This window comes from Alosa alosa, chromosome 9, assembly GCF_017589495.1.
Source record: "Alosa alosa isolate M-15738 ecotype Scorff River chromosome 9, AALO_Geno_1.1, whole genome shotgun sequence".
Taxonomy (NCBI): Eukaryota; Metazoa; Chordata; class Actinopteri; order Clupeiformes; family Clupeidae; genus Alosa; species Alosa alosa.
The window spans coordinates 15,960,633-15,973,742 of NC_063197.1; the positions used below are offsets into that span (position 1 = coordinate 15,960,633).

A 13,110-nucleotide genomic window follows, 5' to 3' on the forward strand; every position below is an offset into this window, starting at 1 on the left:
TGTACAATCTAATCAAAAATCCCATAAAGAGTGTAACACAAAAAATTATGGTGAGGGTAATGATTACGAAAAGTCACTGAAGATATCATGTCGATTATCCAGTCCCAACAATGTGAACATCTTCATGAACATGTGCACATTTGAAGATTTGTGATTTGTGACATGTAAAATAATTTTCCCATCACAATTTTCTCTGTTCATTTTGTTGCTTGTCTCATTTCTTAAATGAGAATTATTTTTGTAGTTTAGGCATATTTACACATAGTCCATGAGCCAGAGGCCCATTTTGTTCCGACCAGTGCTAACTGAGGGCACCGAACTTTGTTGTTAATTTCTGATAGCTATTTGTGTCTATAACACAAAAATGCATTATGGACATCGCAGACTCACAGCTGAGTCTTAGTAGAGCCATCAATATAGAGGTATAGTGTATAGTGCACATTTTTGTCATGTGGGGCATTGACAAACAAAATAAAACAGGTTTGGTTTGGTTCCCTCTAATGGCACCAACTTCTCCGCTGGCTCATGGACTGTTAACCACAACACTGGAGACCAATCATATCGGTATTTAGGTTTGTTTTTTCGCCAATATCTGTCACTATTTGGATAGTGAATGTCAAAACAACATTGCAGGAAAATTACTGAACTTTTGAAGTTGGAAAAATGCTTAAAGTGAAGTAATGGAACCACATATTCAGTTCCACCTTTAGCCAAGAGATGGCAGTAGAGGTACAGTAAACCAATGACTGTCATTGCCGTAAACCTACAGTGTATGAGCTGCAACCAACTGCTTCCTTTAAATTAAAGTTTCCTCTTACAGTTGCATAATTTACTATGCAAAATGTGTCTTGGAACAGAATAATTGACCCCTTCCTTTTTTGGCATTTGTTTTTTATTGCTCATTTAGTATATCCATTTAAAAATCAACATAGAATTTCCAAAGGACCAAAGTGCTTTCTTTTGAAATCAGTGGAATAGACAAGATTAAACCTTTCGTAGTGTATAAAGAGAGTTTCACAGTACCCTTGAGAACCACATAACTTGCTTGCTTTGTTTCAGAGTTGGTGGCAGTTAATGGTTAAATTATGTGTAGGCCTACAGTATATTATAATACTGAGTTACTGTGCAAAAAAGACAACTAAGATGGAAGACGACTTTAGGAGTGAAATCATTTATTCTTTTTTCATGTGATTGGGTTCCTGTGAGATTTCCGATGAGAAGCCAGCTTTTTCAAAACAGCACCAAATGATGCTTGCCTGAATGGTCATGGGATACATATATACGCTGTCTAGTATTGCGTTCCATTCTGCATACTTCTGCCAGTACACTGTCATGCAGTGTACTGGCAGTCTGCACTATGGCATAGTGTGTGAATTTCAACTCAACAGTTTAATGTTATATCTTCCTTGTACATCTGTAGCGTGCATTTTCCACCACTGCAGCTCCAGCTCCCTCAAAATGGCCCCGTCCCTTCTGGTACATACTCAAGATGGCGACTGTTGAGCGTGAAAAGTGTCCAGCTTTCCACACTTAAGTTTTTGACCATTCTGAGTGCACCATCTGCATACTTGCAGTGCAGTGCTTTTTGCCAGAATTATCAGTGTGAATGCACTTACACACTCAAAGGTATTGAAAGTCCAGAAGGATGCGGAATGGGACGCAGTGTAGATCACAGGCTCTAAAGGCTGGGATGAGTCTGAGAGGCGGCCTATGTCCTTGACCATATCTTTACAAAAGAAATCAGCTGTAGTTACTATCAAAACTTTCACAGGAGAGCCATTTTGTAATATCAAACCACTGAAAGCACTTCCACTGAAAAGTAGAACATTTGAAATATTACTTTGTTGTGACAAAACCTTTAACAGATCAAACACAATCACTACAGAATATCAAAATGACACAACAAATCTGTACACTCACCCACAACAGCCATATGTACAAAACACATGTTCAGTGGTCCACATTTCTGTACACCTTTAGATACCAGACATGTTGGCATGGCACAGTAAGGTTTTACTTACTGCTGGGTATGTAAAAAGGAGGACATCTGTCTGGACGCATACGGAAGTTTTCACTTCCTCACATGAGCGTGTGTGTGTGTGTGTGTGTCTGTCTGTCTGTCCATGTGTGTGCATGTTTGACTGTGAAAGATAAATAGTCTGGGGATGTGTGCGTGAAAGAGAGATAGTTTGGGTGTGGAGCATTTCTAGCTCCTTGGCTTGATTGAAGACAGGAGTCTTGCCTACAATGCTTTGCATGTGAGGGATGCTTTTATCACAATGAGGCATCTATTTTGGCAGTGTTGAGCAGTGTTGGATAGCGTACATAGCAATATGACACTAACCTGATTGACAGTCCTAAATGTGTGGCTTATAACTTCACTTCCCAACTCAAGAGATACTCACAAACTTGAAATCTCAGTCTGGAATAGAATTAATGGTCAACCATACTTCAGGGCCAATGAACTTTTCTTTGTCATGTGACCATAACATCAAGATTTTAAGCAGAATCTTAAACAACACGCCAATGAGCCAAATCTATTACATTTCAGGTAAAGATTCCAAGTTCAGTCAATATCTCTTAAGATGGCACCAGGAACAACACTCCCCTAATCTCAGGATCGGGGCAGAACATTAGTATGTTTCCATTGAGGAGGGCCTTATTACAAAATGAGTTACTGTCGGAGGAACTTTTGAGAAGTATTGGCAATTCCTTGGCATCCAGAGAGCACCCTGTGGTAATGCATCGTAAGCATTATGGAGATTGCTTTCTACTTCCTCCGCTGGAATGATAAAAGTCCTTCAAAGAGAGCAAGCCCTAGTCTTTGAGTTTGTACAGTCTTCACCTTTAGCTAAGGCCTCAGTTCTGTTTCTTTTTTTTTTTTTTAAAGCAAATCATAAATAATATCCCTTATTCCTCCTCTGAGAGTTTTCACATTTACACTTAGACATGGGTATGCTTATATGTTTTCTAACAGTGGCATATCCTCAGGCCTAGCCTACCCTACAAACAGCAATTGACTAATGTGGTTCTGGGGCCACTGTAAACAACCTGTGACTTACTGACATCATAAACCTGACTCTAGCTGGTGATGATCAAGAGCCTTCTGCGGACGAGAAGGCTCTCACAATGATGCAACAGATGAAAAGAGAGTTGATAGAAGACCTACTAGAAATTGGAGATCCTTAAAATGATCAAAGTCTATTCACAAAAATATGCACAGGGCAGGAAAACAGTCATATCAGCAGTTTAAGCTGTGGCTTTTCACATGTACCCTGTCTACCTATGGAGGTAACAGCAGAGTCCCGTGGCTTATCTCCACACCATGTTTTTCTTCCTCAGATCATTTTCATGTTGAACTTCCGGGCGCCTCCTTGGCCTCCACTGGCCGAGGGGCCATCCACCTTCCGGAAGGAATACTCCACGGAGAAGTTGTTCTTGTGCTGACCACGGCCGCGGCTCCAGATGAAGAGCAGCAGGAAGCAGAAGAGCACCACGCCCAGGAAGGTGATGCAGCCCATCGCCGTGGAGATGAGGATGGTCTTGAGGTCCAGCGTGAACTTGAGGAAGACGCGCGTGTCGTTCAGGCTGGTGTCGTTGAGGTCGCCCACGTAGTACGTGCGGTTGACCACCAGGGCGGCGTCCAGAGGCAGCCCGCTGACAGTGAGCGTGGCGAAGTAAGTGTCGTTGCCGCCGGCGTTGCTGGCGATGCAGATGTAGGTGCCGCTGTCGGTCATCTGGGCGTAGCGAATCTCCAGCGTGCCCTCGGGCAGCACGGTGACGCGGCCGGCACTCTTAGTGGTGATGCGCCGGCGCTGCGGCGAGATCCAGAAGATGATGGGCGCCGGCTCGCCTTCGGCGCGGCACGCGAACGACACCTGCTGGCCCTCGCGCGCACTCACCTGCTGCAGCTTGCGGTTGCGGATCTTTGGCCGCTGGCACGTGAAGTGGTCGAAGAGCGCCGAGTCGGAGAAGTCGCTGAGCGACTTGCCCTGCACCTCCACTGGTGCGGCACAAACCGGCGCGCGGCCGTTGAAGTTGAGCGTCTTGCGCCGCTGCAGGATCCACAGCAGACGGCAGTCGCAGGCCAGAGGGTTGCCGTCCACCCGCAGCGTCTCCAGCGTGTTGACCGAGTGGAAAGAGCCCTCCTCCAGTGTCACCAGCCCGTTGTCGGACAGGTTGAGCAGCCGGAGCTGCCGCAGGCCTCCCAGTCCGTACGGCTGCACCTGCAGCAGTCGCGTGCCCACCATGTGCAGCTCCTTGAGACGCAGCAGGTCCCGCAGTGCCCAGGACTCCAGCACGGAGATGGGGTTGTGCGACAGGTTGAGGCTGCTGAGGTGGACCAGGTTGCGGAGCGCGCTCGTGGGCACGGTGGTGATGTTGGTGTTGGTGATGGACAGCCAGGACAGGTTAAGGCCCTGGAAGCTGTGCGGGGAGATGTACTCCAGCAGGGGCCAGTGGTCAATCTCCAGTCCCCGCAAGCCGCCCAGCTTCCGGAAGTTCTGCTCCTCCAGGGCTGCTATGCTGAGGTAGCGCAGCCGCAGAGTCACCAGGCTCCGCAGGTAGGACAGCGACTGGCCCGAGATGGAGGTCAGGTTGCATCGCTCGATGGTAAGCTCCCGGAGGCCAACCAGGCCCAGGAAGGCTTTGTTGGAGATGTACACCAGGTCATTGTCTCCCACCTCCAGGTTGCGTAGGCTGTTCAGGTCCTGGAAGGTGAAGTCCAGCAGGATGACGATCTTGTTGTCGCTCAGGTCCAGTGTGGTGAGGTTGGCCAGGCGTGAGAAGGCGCCCATGGGCACCAGCTTGAGCTGGTTGGCACGCAGGCGCAGCATGCGCAGGCTCCGCAGCTCGGCGAATGCGTTGGGCTCCAGCACACTGATGCTGTTCTCGCTCAGGTCCAGCTCTTCCAGGCGCCCGAATGCCGCCAGGTCGCCGTGCTCTACCCAGCGCAGCTTGTTGCCCTTGAGGTCCAGCAGGCGCGTGTCGGCGGGGATGGCTTCCGGGATGGCGCTCAGACGCTTGTAGGCGCACAGCACCGACTTCTGCTGGGGCACGCAGTCGCAGCGCAGCGGGCAGCCCGCAGCCTCGGACAGGACCGCAGCCGCGTGCAGCTGGAGCAGCAGGCCGAGCAGAGCCAGGCCGGGACGGCACGCCATGCCCCCGCTCTTCCTCACTGGTGCCGGATCACTGCACCACACACCTGCACAGAGACAAGCACAAGGCTCCTGATTATCACCAAATTCAAACTCTCATTTCATTAATTTACAACTGTTATTTTAAACTAGAGGTCTATTAGTCATTTGGATTTTTTTCAGTCAATACTGATTATCCGCAAAGTTTCATTTAAACCATTCATCTATGAACAGAGGGATTAAACTTGGCTTGTTCTTCAGTCAGTGCTGCTTGTAATGTTGTAGTTGTAGTTGTGTGTAGATTAGTACTTAATTAGGATTTTAGTAGAGAGGTGGTTGATCTAATGGTTGTTCCTTTATTGAATCTGTTCCACACATGTATAGTATCGATCAAAGAATCACTTAAACTAATCAGTGTGTAGCAGAAAATGATTCTCTTCTAAATATTGCATGGCTTTCTTATTGATTAGAATCAGACAAATGTTGTCCTTGATTGATGAATTTATCTGTGATCCAGTTGCACAAAAGCGGGATAGGGGGCAGCAGGATATGTTATGGTATAAATCACCATGGCGATTTATTCTGTGGAGTTAGCCTGCTCCAGACCAGGCTAAGTTCCAGGATCTATTTAATCTCATCCCTTATCTCAGTCAGCAGTCACCACAAACGGAAACCAATAGTTATTCCACTGCCCACTACACATTGTTATCACATATACTTAGACCCACTGTCATTATTTAAACGTTTGTGATCATTAATTAACTTTTACATACTCGCCATTCCCGACCTGTCATGCGACAATGTGATGTCATGGGAGTGCCGTAACCATTTCACACGTGGTGGTCGCGGAACTAGTTGCAATATTCTCCTTAACAGAGGTGTTGCTGTTTGTTGCTGTTGAGAGAAGGCTATCTACCTACTTCACACCGTAGAAGAAGCAATGAAGCCGCTCTAGTTGCCATGGTGAATCAGTGAATCTGTGATCGGTGGCGGGGTCTATTTGAGGGAGCCGTGAGCGCGCACTTATCCAGGATAGGTTTCACCTGGCTTGATGTCTGCTTGAATCCGTGTCTGCTCATCCTGGCTTGCTCGTTGTGCAACCAATTAAGCCTGTACACTCTTGTTTTGGATTCATTGAGCGCAGCTCAGTGACTTATCCCGGATGTCTTAATTCTGCTTTTGTGCAACAGGCCCCAGCCCACAGACTAATTGGCCCAGTTGTTTAGACACTGTTATCTGATGAAAGGAGAGGAGCAACAACACACAACAGCTAATGGAGCTAATTGTGAGGCGCAAAGATGACTATTGTGTTTCCTAAGACAAGTCATTACTGTCTTCAACAATTAAGAGAAACAAAGGGAAAGGTTATTGGTCCTCAAGATAAAGCTTTCTTGAGCACAGTCACTCACAAAAAAGGATATCAATATGTTAAGCAGCAAGGGCATGATATGGTGTGACAAAGCTACGGCTGATTTGATCCTATCAATGAATCTTTGCACATGTCCCATTCGATCACAGGAGAGGGACATGTCCGACAGAAAGATACAGATGCGTGCCAGGAGACTATGTTTAGACATAGACCTTGTGTAGAAATAATAAGTGTCATACAGTAAAATAATATACAGAAATAAACACACAAATAGCCGTATGGCCAGCTCAGGGACCTTTACCATTTCAATACTTTCTGTTTTAACAAGAAAGGAATAAATACATGTGTATTATGATGCCAGAGCCTACCAAATAGGGAGAAAGGACATTAATTCAATTGCATCACATCTCTGAAATGTTATTGAGTTTCAAATAAATACATTTCAAATTCTATTAGGAAACTCCAGTGCCTGAGGTGGAGAAGAACGATGAAAGACAAAAGCAGTTGAGCAGCATATCTGCAAAATGTCAACAAGCCTTGAAACACCGACAGTTTCACATGACTTGCAGTACGCTCTCCGAGCAAAGATGAGCTAGCTGATCCCTGTTTGAGAACACTGTCAGGACATAAAGAGTAAACATATCTATCACCAATCTCCACCAACCTGTCTGGTCTCAGCCAACATGCCTGCTCATGTCACATGGTGACAGACAGGCTTATCGAGTCATAAAAATCCATTGTTAAAGAAACCAGCGACAAATCATGCTGCCTCTAAAATGTTATGGGTAGGTATGTAAACAGCTCGTGCTACATCAACACACAGTCCACTCTATTACAGTACACAAGTGCCCCACATGCTTGCCGCCTGTGTGTCTATGTGGTGTTTCCTGTTAGTGGGTTGGGGCGCAGCCACTGCCCCCTTAAACCCAGCTTGTCGCCACCATGCCACACTGCAAACTCACCTCTGGCTCAAAGGTTCAGACAGACCCCACTTCAAATGCCAAACCTTTATTGAACACTGACTGACACAGCAAGCCTGATTTCAGCTACCAAACAACCCCACACACCCACCCCCAGCCACTCGCCCCAGCCGCCCACACCCTAATCTGCCAGCTACCCATCACCCACACACCCCTCCTTGCAAAAGCGTCTCGGATAACTCGGGACACATGACCACCACCCCTTCCCCTCCTCACTTAACCAACCTCCCCCAACCCCAAAACCATCCCGTATCGGGTGGCACTGACAAGCCCTCCAATCACCACAAGACTCTATGGGCAGCAGGTGGGCAGTGCCAACCATTACCAGACAATTAGCGCTGGCAAGACTGGAGGGGGGTGGATTCCTCTCCGCTGCTCCTCTCCGTGTGGCACTGTCCAGCCCAGCTCGTTACATGGCAGGAAGAGCCTACTGTTTCACAGGCTATTCCGCTGGCCACTAACCCCCCTCGGGCTCCTCAGAAGAGTGATTGATGGCATTTCCTCCATTTCTGCTGCCTGTCTGGATGTCATATTTCAAGTCCTCCACCACACACACACACACACTTTCTCACACATGGGCCCGTTAAATTTAACTGCCCATTCCACATAACTCTTTGGCATCAGGATTAACACAAGGCCAAAGAGAAATATTTCTCTTAACTGATTCAGCCATTAAGCACAAGAGTCTTCAGTCTATTCAGTCTTCTTGTCTGCATCTTCCAAAACCGTGTGCTTTGCAGAATTATCGGTCTTAGTTGTTTGATGCCAAAAAAAAATATAAATGTCTTTCTAAAGCAGAAAAGATGTCCGGTGTAAACATCTGCCCTGCTGTCTCCTGTTAGTAGATTTGGGCAAATAAGGCCAGGGTGTAAACCTCAACTGTTGCAAAAGGAGACTAAATTCAAATTCTTTAGTTCACTGCATAAAAGCATAGCTTGAGAGTGCAGCACTTTCGTCATCTTTCCACTCACATTTCAAATGCTTCCTTGCAACCCTTGAGAGACCGAGCATAAATTAAATTTGCATGTTCACTGGCAGTTTTATGAGCAGTCACTTTGACGTGAGTATTCTCCCTCTTTGCTGCCCCCTGTTGGGAAGCACCAGAACCACACACATCCTCAAATTACCACCATCCAGCCCGAGGCTGAGAAAGTCTATTAAAACTTCACTAGTTCCTCGATAAGTTTCTTCTCACAGAGTTATGAAAAAAGTAGTTGCCACTTCTCCATTCCTCTTTAGTTCCAGCCGCAGATCAACAGGAAGTGTTAGCGGACCCCGAGAGTGTGGAAATGAGGACGGGAGGAAATGGTGTCAGACATGACAAGGGCCTTTTTTCCTCCCCAGCCGCCACTGTGTGCAGGCCTGACGAAAAGGAAGTGTCAAAGCGGGCTCTCCGCTGAGCGCACACTGCTGTCACATTAGGAGTCCAAAGCCCAGGAAGGAGACAAAGGGCCGGGAACCTCTGCAAATGAGACACGGCTTCGTGCTGCAGCCCGACTTGTGCATGCGGCTTTCATGTGTCTGTGCGCTGTGCGTAAGGCAAGGGGTGTGTGTGAGCCAAGTGTGTGTTTAAAAGTAGATTTGTGTGTGTGTGTGTGTGTGTGTGTGTGTGTGTGTGTGTGTGTGTGTGTGTATGTATACATTTTGTGTGTGTGTGTGTTTGGGGAGGGCACTTTGTGTGCTCTTCACCTCTGCTTTATTCCCTCTCTCTCTCTCTCTCTCTCTCTCAACCTGTGCTTGCATAACTGCTAATAAAGGAGACACGTTAGGCAAATGGATTAAACACACACACATACACACACACACACACACACACACACACACACACACACACACACACACACACACACACCACTGCCTGGTGAACAGATGTCGTGCATGGCGAAGAGGTGTGAAACCTCCACATGCTCTTGAAATCAGGGGAAATTAGTGCGGGCATCACACAGGGAAAGGGCCAGGGGTTGCCGCTCGAGCACCAGCCAATCAGCCGCTCTCCTCTCCTGTCTCCCTGGCCTCCCTGTATTAGCTCCAGATCACGCATGACTCACCCAACGCCACTCTTTCTCTCTCTCTTTCTCTCTCTCTCTCTCTGGAGCTTACGTAACAGGCAAAAAGCAGCAGAGTCGCGCCGCGTCCAGCCCAGATTAGGTTATCACTATCCGGGAAGACACCGCAATTCCGTCGGAGGAGGTTGGTCAAAATAGAGCCCTAGTCACAAAGGGTGATATTTTTAGGGCTAAAAGCATCTTTAGTCCACTGTCTCACTAAATGGCCTGACTTTCCGTTTCTGCAGAGACATTAAGCAGCTTGTTACTGAGATGATGCACAACAGTGTGGGGTATGTGTATGACTATGTGTGTGTATGTGTGTATGTGTGTGTGCGTGCGTGCGTGCGTGCGTGCGTGCGTGCGTGCGTGCGTGCGTGCGTGCGTGCGTCGCTAATACAAAGAAAAGAAACACAGAGTGTGGTGAAGGGAAGGGATGGGGTGGGAAGGCAAAGGGGGGTGAAGCTGAACCAGTCTGTGGAGTGTGCCGTGATGAAAGAGTCAGGAGAAGACACATCAGGCCAGGCATGGAGATAAGAAGGAAGCCAGAAGATGGAGATCAGAGACAAGCCAGTCTTAACACAGGATAGACATGGAGAGATGTGATGTAAGAAAGGAGAAAGTGTGAGAGAGAGAGAGAGAGAATAGAGATAAATGGGGGGAGGGAGAGAGAGAGAGAATAGAGAGAAGAGGGAGTGAGAGAGAGAGAAGAGGGGAGAGAAACAAATAATTCACAGATATGAGAACAAATGTCTGAGAGCGAAAGCATTTTTTTTTTCTCTCCATTGAAATTGCTTGGGTTCTTTTGAAGCCTTCTGGGGTTTAGTGATTTAGTGGCAAATAAAGGAATCTATTCAAAGGAAAACAAAGGGATGCATATGCAAACAGAACACTGAGAACACTGACTGAAAGATGGAGAGAGAGAGGAGGGGGAGAGTGTGTGTGTGTGTGTGTGTGGGGGGTGAGGACGGAGAAGAGGACAAACAATGAGGAGAACTGAGTCAATGGGAGGGAGAGGGATTTGTAGACAGTCTACAGACATGCAGGTGAGATCTGAGGAGATTAGTGTGTGTGTGTGCATATTATACACAGCTACTACATCATCCTTGACACCTCCAATGTCTGTTATGTTATGTGTAATGTGTGTGAGGGGCTCTCTTGTCATTGATTACACACTTGTAAAGCCCACTCAGTCTTTATGTAAGCAAACTAGGGCGGGCGCGGTAGCCCTCAGTTCACACATCCCAAACATGCATGCAAACAAACAAACACACCATTTAATCGCCCCTGGAAGCTGAGTCACACATACACACACAGAGACACATACAGACAGACACACACACACACACACACACACACACACACTCAAAGAGCTCCATCCATCAGTTGTGGGTAAAGAGGAACTTCCCAGCGACGCCCCCGATTTGATGGATGTCTGCCACAAGCCCCAGGGGCTCTGGAGAGCACTGCCAGCCAGCCAGTGTGTTCAGCCCGACCCAGCCCAGCCCAGCCCAGCCTCATCATGAATCACTCGAGCTGCCCCCTCTCTCTGGTAGAGGCCACCCAGCGTGCTCGCAAGGACACCCAGCCAGAGGATAGCCGCACTGTGTGAACACAGCGGCCCCAACACAGCTGAAGGACGGGACGGAGAGACCGCTTCCCTGGGCACCTCCACCCACCGCCACCTCTGGGAACTGAAGCCCGGCAAGCCACAGGAAGTCAGGTGTTCCAGGGAACACACATGAGATGACGAAAGAGGCCAAGGAGATATGGATGGAGCACAAACGACTGTAAATAGCTCCCCTTATGCAAGCCATTCACTCAACCACAAGCACACTTTGCAGGCTTGAAAGCCTCTCTGTCTTTGACAGCTACTCGCTATAGAGAAGAATATAAGCTATAAACCACTCTCCTAGGAGTTGAGTGCATCTATGTGTATGTGAAAGCTTATATGGAACACTGCCCTTGAGAATCATGTGTGATATAAGCATGCATTTATATGCAAATGTGTAGAAGTCTGGCAGTATGTGCAGTGGGGGGGACATATAGACAGTGAAGGTATGGATGAGTTCCTGTGTGTTTGTATGTATGCGAGTGTGTTTGTGTACATGTGAGGGTCTGTGTGTTGTGCTGGTAACACGACTTGCTACTGAATACTCGTCAGGTGGCGAGTCAGTCACCCTCCCTCTCTCTCTCTCTCTCTCTCCCTCTCCCTCTCTTCCTCTTCCTCTTTGTCTGCGGCACCATCTCCAGGAATGGCTTCATGTGACAGGGGTGGGGAGTCGGGGGGGGGTTGTGTGTGTGGGTCCAGGGATCAGGTATCATTTGAAAAGGCACCCAGACAGACATGAGGCGGAGAGCGTGAATGTGACTTTGTCCCGCATGCATATTAAATGGCGGCGAACAGACGAGCGCCCCGCCGCACACAGAGGGACACAGGCAGGGGACGGACCTTGGAGGAGGAGGAGGAGGAGGAGGAGGGAGGAGGAGGAGGAGGAGGAGGGGGGCAGAAGGAGGGGCATGAATAATTGAGAGACGTGTGGACTATGGCGCGTGACCTACTGACACACAGACACTGCCCTAACATACAAGGCCTCCTGGAACAGGTGTGTGTGTGTGTGAAGTGAGGAGAGACAGATAGCACAAGATAGGTCAGTGGAAAGTTACCATGGAGCTGATACTGTTGCTTGTGCAAGAGTTGGGGTCAACTCTCTAAATCTAATTACACTCTGAAGGTGAGGCACTCTTGGACCTGTCGTTTCCTCTGGCCAGTCTGTGGCAGAGTACTGACTCACACATTGACCTGCTCTCATCACCACAACAACACAAGCAAAACAATATCTTAAAGGGAGTTATGAGTTCTTTATAGCTACGTTAAGGACTCAATGTAAAACCATTTAAGGCTCTCCTATGAGGACAACATTTAAAAAAGGCTCTAGATACTGTAGGATCATCTTATGAGAGTACAGGGTATTGTAATGCCTTCATTATTGAGCTGGAGTTGAAATGAGCCAAAACTCAGTGAAGGGGAACTGTAATCAACACACTCATAGCCCACAGGAGAGCCCACACTCATCCACTCATTTATTCAATAAGACACAGCGTCCTCACTATCACAGGGTTTGGCAGATGTACAGAGCAAAATGCGCATTTGGATATAAACAGTGTGGCGGTCAAAAAGACGACGCTGCACAACAACATAGTCTGTAATCACAGCAGCAGTTGAACGCTGCAATTTGTTTCTCTCTAGGAGCAGGTGTGGGGTTTGACCCTGAGAGAGGAGAACATCTCCCTTGTTCACTTCCTCGCCTACTTTCTCTCTCTCTCTCTCCCTCTCTCCCTTCTGTCTCAAACTTTCTGCCTCCTTTCCTCTATCTCTCTCTACCACTCACACTCACAAGTCACTCTCTATCCACCTCCATCCCTTTCTCTCTCTCTCTTCCTCTAACCTTCCTTCCGCTCCTCTCTGTTGTTGGCACAGTGCAGTGTGTGAGGCTGTGAGCTCTTCTTCAGGGGGAATTAGAAGGTCAGGGGTGCAGTACTCCTCTTCCATACAGTACGAGTCTCTCCCTCACAACTAA

General features: G+C 47.8%; 1 protein-coding gene across 1 annotated transcript in view; it reads right to left on the reverse strand.

Moving 5' to 3' along the window:
* Positions 1-1,155: 1,155 nt before the first annotated feature.
* lingo3a (leucine rich repeat and Ig domain containing 3a) overlaps positions 1,156-13,110 on the reverse strand; it is a 29,107-nt gene continuing 17,152 nt past the window's right edge. The window contains exon 2 of the mRNA XM_048253685.1: positions 1,156-5,203. Within this exon, the coding sequence (XP_048109642.1) occupies positions 3,339-5,159 (1,821 nt within the window). The 5' untranslated portion in view covers positions 5,160-5,203 and the 3' untranslated portion in view covers positions 1,156-3,338. The remainder of the gene's footprint in view (positions 5,204-13,110) is intronic.